General features: G+C 35.4%; 1 protein-coding gene and 1 pseudogene across 1 annotated transcript in view; one reads left to right on the top strand and one right to left on the bottom strand.

Annotated features, from left to right (window-relative positions):
- LOC111398446 (decapping nuclease DXO homolog, chloroplastic) overlaps positions 1 to 3,201 on the top strand; it is a 14,639-nt gene extending 11,438 nt beyond the window's left edge. Inside the window, 6 exon segments of the mRNA XM_023025347.1 lie at positions 450 to 666; positions 772 to 825; positions 1,248 to 1,304; positions 2,052 to 2,135; positions 2,818 to 2,881; positions 2,960 to 3,201. Of these exon segments, the coding sequence (XP_022881115.1) occupies positions 450 to 666; positions 772 to 825; positions 1,248 to 1,304; positions 2,052 to 2,135; positions 2,818 to 2,881; positions 2,960 to 3,063 (580 nt within the window). The 3' untranslated portion in view covers positions 3,064 to 3,201.
- Positions 3,202 to 3,285: 84 nt separating this feature from the next.
- LOC111399182 overlaps positions 3,286 to 6,110 on the bottom strand; it is a 10,845-nt pseudogene continuing 8,020 nt past the window's right edge.

Below are 6,110 nucleotides of genomic sequence, written 5' to 3'. Positions count from 1 at the left end.
GAAAGTAATGGTATATAACCATAGAAGTTGCTGATTGAAGTGGAAAGCCAGCATGTTATAACATACATTTTGTTATGTACGCTCGTCAGTCATTATGCTGAAGGGTGAATGATCAAGGACAAAAGAAGGCAGTGTATAATATAGTTGATATAGTGTGTTAATGTTGTGCGGAAGTAACGATCTAGTGGTGCTAATATCATGAGAATTGTAATTAGATTGATAATTATACATGTACCAGTTTGCCCAGGATATTTGTTTCCATTGTGAAAAGAGGCAGTCATAAATAGTTCCAAAGTAGAGTACAATTAATTCATAGGGTTGATTCCTAATAGATGTACTGTCCACCCACCTCGTGTTCTTATGCAGCTATATCAGTGACCATTAACCTTTGCTTTAAATTTTTATTCTCCTTTTCATTTACTGTAAGTGATGTCTCCTTCCTTCAGTAGATGTTACTGGGGCTATTGTTTCGAAGCTCTTGCCACAGAAGATCCAAGAAGAGCTGATGGAGAAGGAATACATCATATTGATGCCAATGCTGAATACTATTCTGTGATTAAAACCAAATTAGGAGCCCATCGAATCCTGATGGGTGCCGAAATGGACTGCTGTGATTCAACTGATGAGGGTAAAAGGTTCTATGTGGATCTAGAAACAAGTCATGAGGTTGGCATGCTCGATTATTTCTGTTGTTTTCCTCATTCATTTTGTTTCCTCTTCCTCCAGCTTGTAATTTTGGACCATGTTCTGTTCCATTTGTGCCTTCTGCAGTTGGACTATCATACTGAGGAAAAATTTGAGAAGGAGAAATTACTTAAGTTCTGGGTATGGATATTCCTCCTGTCACATTAATATGACATTTCTTCTCCTATAATTTGTTTCTTTATTCAAGCAATGACTACGCTGAATGGAAGTTCGATTTCATGTATGATGACTATCAAGTAAATTTGCTTTTGTGAAAACCCACATTTACTGTTATTGTCCAGTAGATTCCCTAAATTTTTTTCTTTACAGCATATTCTTCTCGTAAAACTTACTTGATCTCGCAGTATTGAGTTAAAACTCTCTCCTGAAATCCTTAAATGTCTCCTGGTCTGTAAATTTTTTCGTGTTGCCATATTCCTTTTCCTGTCTTGTTAGCTTGAATTTTATTTGCTTATTTGGAAATTTACTCTGAATTTAGATGGTCAGAGATTTATCTTGACTTTCTATATATCGGAATCATATTGCTATCTTTGCTGCTTCAGATTCAGTCATTCCTTGCTGGTGTACCGTATGTTGTCATTGGTTTCAGGTATTTCCATGTCCTTTGAAACTAATAGTGCACCTGGTTTGCAGTTTTGTTTTCAGTTTTGAATTCATTTTCTATTTTTTGTTTTGAAGGATTATTTTAAGATTGCAGAGAATGCGTTTGGTTTGTCATTCTGAAAAACTGTTTCTCAAAACAAAAAATTAGAAAACACATTTCGTATAAAAATTTTAGAAATAGTTTTATGAGTTTTTTTCAATCAATTTGATTATTTAGTAAAACATATCAATTTTATGCTAATATATGATTAAAAAAAATGAATCATTGTAAGATTGAGAGATAGTACCAAAGAGATGGATTCTCCATTATGGTTCTTGAAGGAGCTAGAGAGAGAGAGAGAGAGAGAGATTTGTATTTGGGTAGGTTTGGTGTTATTTTATTAATTATTTTAATTTGAAAAATTTTTAAAATCATTTTCCTTGTTTTAAGTGTTTTTTGAGTGTTTTCATTGAAAACAATCAAACCGTCGAAAAGTCATTTTGAGTTTTATGTTGTAAAATTTTCCTTGCTTTCGAAAATGTATTTTTGAAAATAATATATCAAACACGTTTTAAGTGTTTTAGAAAACTCTATACTGAAAATGACCTCAAAACAACAAACCAAACGCACTCTAATCTTTCTCTTTTCTTTCTTTTTTTGTTCTTCCCTCTTTATCCTGTATAGATGATTGTAATTTCCAGAGTCTAATAAACAAAAACCTCTTCTCCCCCTCTTCATATTTGTTGGCATTTCCTTGATGCAGGGATGATACTGCCGTCTTGTCCGTACAGAAAGACTAAGAAGCAAGGACATAACACACAGAGTAAAGATGAAAAACTATTGGCAGGTAAATTTTTTATCTGCGTATTTTTTTTTCATTGTTCTTTTCTCCTTTATCTTATTAGATTGGTTCTCGTATAAATCATATCCTTGCATATAACTTTACATGCTAAAGATATTAGGGTCCGTTTGATTATAAGGGTGGAATTTGGGTGGAAAGAAAACGAATTTCAGGGAATTGAATTGCCTAGATATTGTTTTTCTGGGAATTGGCAATTAAATGTGTTTGATTGGTATAATTTTTCACCTAAAAAATGTTGAAATTTTATATCTTTTGGTGTTCATTTGACTTTGTTTTTCATGAAAATTGTCAACTAAAGGGACAATTTGTTTCAATTGGGAATAAAATTTGTTCCAATTGCCAAAAAAAAAGGGCTGGAAATCCAATTCTCACCACCACTTCACTGAATTATATTTGTTCGATATACTGTTATCAATATAAATGTTGAGAAAGGAATACAATAGAAAAAAACAAAAGAAATTTCATTGAAATGATGAGAATTGAATTTCCACAAAAACATGGAATTGGCACGTGTGGCAAGAAGTTGGAAAACAAATTCCATGGAAATTTTTAGCAATCAAACAACACAAATTGGTTGGAAATGGAAAATATTTTCCATTTTCCATGGAAAATCAAGGCTATCAAACATGGCCTTAATTTCTTGATCTTTTTGTTTGAATTCTGGCAGGGAGGAGTTTGCCTAGCATTTGCTGATGAGGTGTTATGCTGGCTTTATGGGACAATTAAAGAGAGTAAGATTTCTTCTATTTTGATCATTTTCTCAACATATCTTTAAACACACTGATTCAAATTCCATTATGTGGCTGCAGATGAAGACTACATCTTGCAGTTTGCCCCACCTTTCACACGATTGGAGCTTCTGCAAGCACATTCTTGCCCGGATGAAATCACTAACCATGTCGAACAATTATAGCCACATATTAAGATTTGAATATATTGTACAAGAATTAAACTATGAATTACGGTATTTAAACTGGAAGACAAGAGGATTGAGATATCTTGATGCTAACTTTGGCTGTAAATTGGGAATGAAAGATCAATTTCATGTTTACATCATCTTTTGGTGTGTGCTCCGGAATTAGTAGTCATTTTCCTCGCTTATCTTGCCTTGGTCTACGTGACAGGTGTTTAGCTATTTACTTTCAATTTCGCCTTCACATGTGCTGTGGTGGTTGGTCAATAGGATTTAAACCAACCAGGTAAGCGATGGTCAGTCGAAAGGAGGACGCCCGTGGCAGTCATGGTTCATCCATATATGCTCATATTCTCTCCCGTCCGAAATTAGGTCCATCAAATACCATCTGATCAACAAATTAATTCTGTTGGAATATAATTGTAAGCCTAAATATTTCAACTACACAATCATCAGATAACAGAGTAACCTGCATGAGGCCTGACTCCTCAGGCTCCTTGCTAGCTATTTCCTCTGCTGTTAGACCCCCTGAAAAAATTGTCCGGCAGGAGCAGGGTTAAACTGTGAGAGTTCAGGGACAGTTCCAAATGCATCAAGTGAATACTTAACTGGTAGCAATTCTTACACCTGAACAGACACAATATTTCGATGTCACTTTCACTTGGTTCATGCTCTTAGAATGTGTCAGTTTCAGTTCAACAAGTTAAGGACCAAACCAATGGCACTTCCTCAACACAGCTCATGGAGCTGAGAAGGATTTCCAGCAAACAGAAATCCTTGTACCCATATAAAAATTCACTCACTCGCCAGAGGTGATAATCCAAACTCAGATAGGAAGTAGAAGGTTTAGTTGAATTTATGTACATAAAACAGAGGAGAAATACTTATGTTTTGGAACTGATGAGAAACACAAGCTAAAGCAATAATTTCTAAGAGGACGTAGACTTTCTAGAACCAAAAGTCTAGACAATGAAGAGTAGTAATAAATAAATGGTGTTTTGTACCATCAACCTGACAGCAAAACTTGTTTAAGGTTACAATTTCTCCAATAGAACCCAAGTTTGAGGAGAGTTATAATTACCATGTAGATATGAGTGCTAAAAGCATCAAGAGCACAATGCCCAAAAGAAAACAGAAAACGGTAAGAATTTTTCAAGAGATCAACTCAGAGTAAGAACCCATAAGAAGACTCGACGTTTTATTCATTTGGTGACATATTCGATATCCGTGGAGGCTCCAACTCCCCGGTCAGAAAACGTCTTGCTAAAACAGCATTGTTCTGGCAAGAAATAGTGAATGTAAAAAGAAAAAGTACAACTCAGGTAAACATATGTAGAAGAAAAATTTAAGAGAGAACTGAAATCGATTAATTACACTATAGATAAAGATAGATTAAAGTATTGCATCTTACTGAGACCAAAGAAGTATATTTGCGAAACTGTTGTGCAGAAGTGCAGTAATTTTTTATATTTGATACAAATATACTGATGTCTGCAGACACGTGAAAAGAAAGCTGGCAATGGCCTAACCTTAAGATTGAATCTTAACTGTCGCATCTTTTGATTATACTTGTGATAATCTGAGGAGAGGGCATCATGTCCAGCCTTCTCAAGAGAAGCTATAGCAGGAACAGCAGCATCTGGCCAGTGAAAAGACACATCTCCCTGTGCAAAAAAGGAAACACCGCAAGTATGTTCTGATATATGTGTGTATTTTCTTATAACTAATCTCAAGTATATCAAAATATGCAAATGAATGTTCCACAATCTTAGAAAATATTCCCACCCTTACATTTGGAGTTTTTTCATGCGATCGATTTACATAATTTGAACTACCACTCTTATCACCAGCAGTCTTTTTCATTCCCATCATTCTGTTTGCTTTCCACTGGAGTGCACATAAATTGAATTGCTTGTAGTAGCTTTTCCAACCACCTGTCCCACTGCTTTTCTCCAGTGAGTACCTTATGATTTGATAGGATGGCATAATACTCCGATGTACTAGCAGCAATGCTCCCTGGAGTTTTGGCTCCAGGCGCTTGATGAGATCTACTAATACCTTCATCCTCCCTGGGCACATCCAAAGGTGCCAAATTCCTCCTTAAAAGATGTTTATTCTTTGTCTGATCTTCCTAATCCACAACAGTATTCTCTGGCTCAAGGTCAGGAAGGTCTCCTATACGTCAAATAGTCTTTTGAAAAAGAATGTCAATTTCATGTAGTTTGTTCTCTTCAAAATCTTTATCTGTTAGCTCAAACAGCTTCCTCTGTTCAGTGTCGTATAGTTTCTTGACAATGAAACCAGGATGTTGTTTCCGCTTAGGAGGCTACTCGTTTAAAGGTATAAAGTGCACAACATACTTGTGCATAGCAGATTCCGCCACTTCATCTTGATGGAAACTATTGTAAACCTTTGTTGGTATTTTTAAATGGTCTTAAATGGTCCAATTATCTTCTTAAAATGGTCTTAAATGGTCCAATTATCTTCTTCTTTTATTGGAAGTTATTCACCTTCTCACCTTCTCATAACTGTCCATCTTCCCTACTTTGTGGTAACCGTTCACGTTTCGTAACTTCTTTGATGGGAAGAAGTATATAAAGGGAATAAAGTGGTATTGGTCCCCTAGCCGAGACTTTCATGAAACTACACCATCGCAGAGAGGTCTTGAAGGCTTGGAAGCACCAAACACAATTAGAAATTTTGCAGTTCAAACGACAATGGCTGGAGGTCAGTTTATGATCTTCAGTTTCCGCATTTGATCTATATGTTGTTGTTTATTCACATGATAGATCGTGATAAAGCTCTAACAGTTGGTATCAGAGTACTATTTGCCTCTGCCTTGCCATTTTGTTCTTTGCAAAAATTTTCAGAAATTTTCTGTAATTTTTCTAGAAATTTCAGATCCATGTTTCATGTGTTTTTGATGGAAATAAAGCTAGGAATCATTAGGAAATTGATTTCTGAGATTTTTGATATAAATTTTGCAAAATTTGGTGGTCGGAATCATGATATATGACTGGGTTTTTCATTCGGGTCGGAACCGGGTT

Source organism: Olea europaea, chromosome 8 (genome assembly GCF_002742605.1).
Source record: "Olea europaea var. sylvestris chromosome 8, O_europaea_v1, whole genome shotgun sequence".
Lineage (NCBI taxonomy): Eukaryota > Viridiplantae > Streptophyta > Magnoliopsida > Lamiales > Oleaceae > Olea > Olea europaea.
This window is presented reverse-complemented; position numbering and strand designations above follow the sequence as displayed.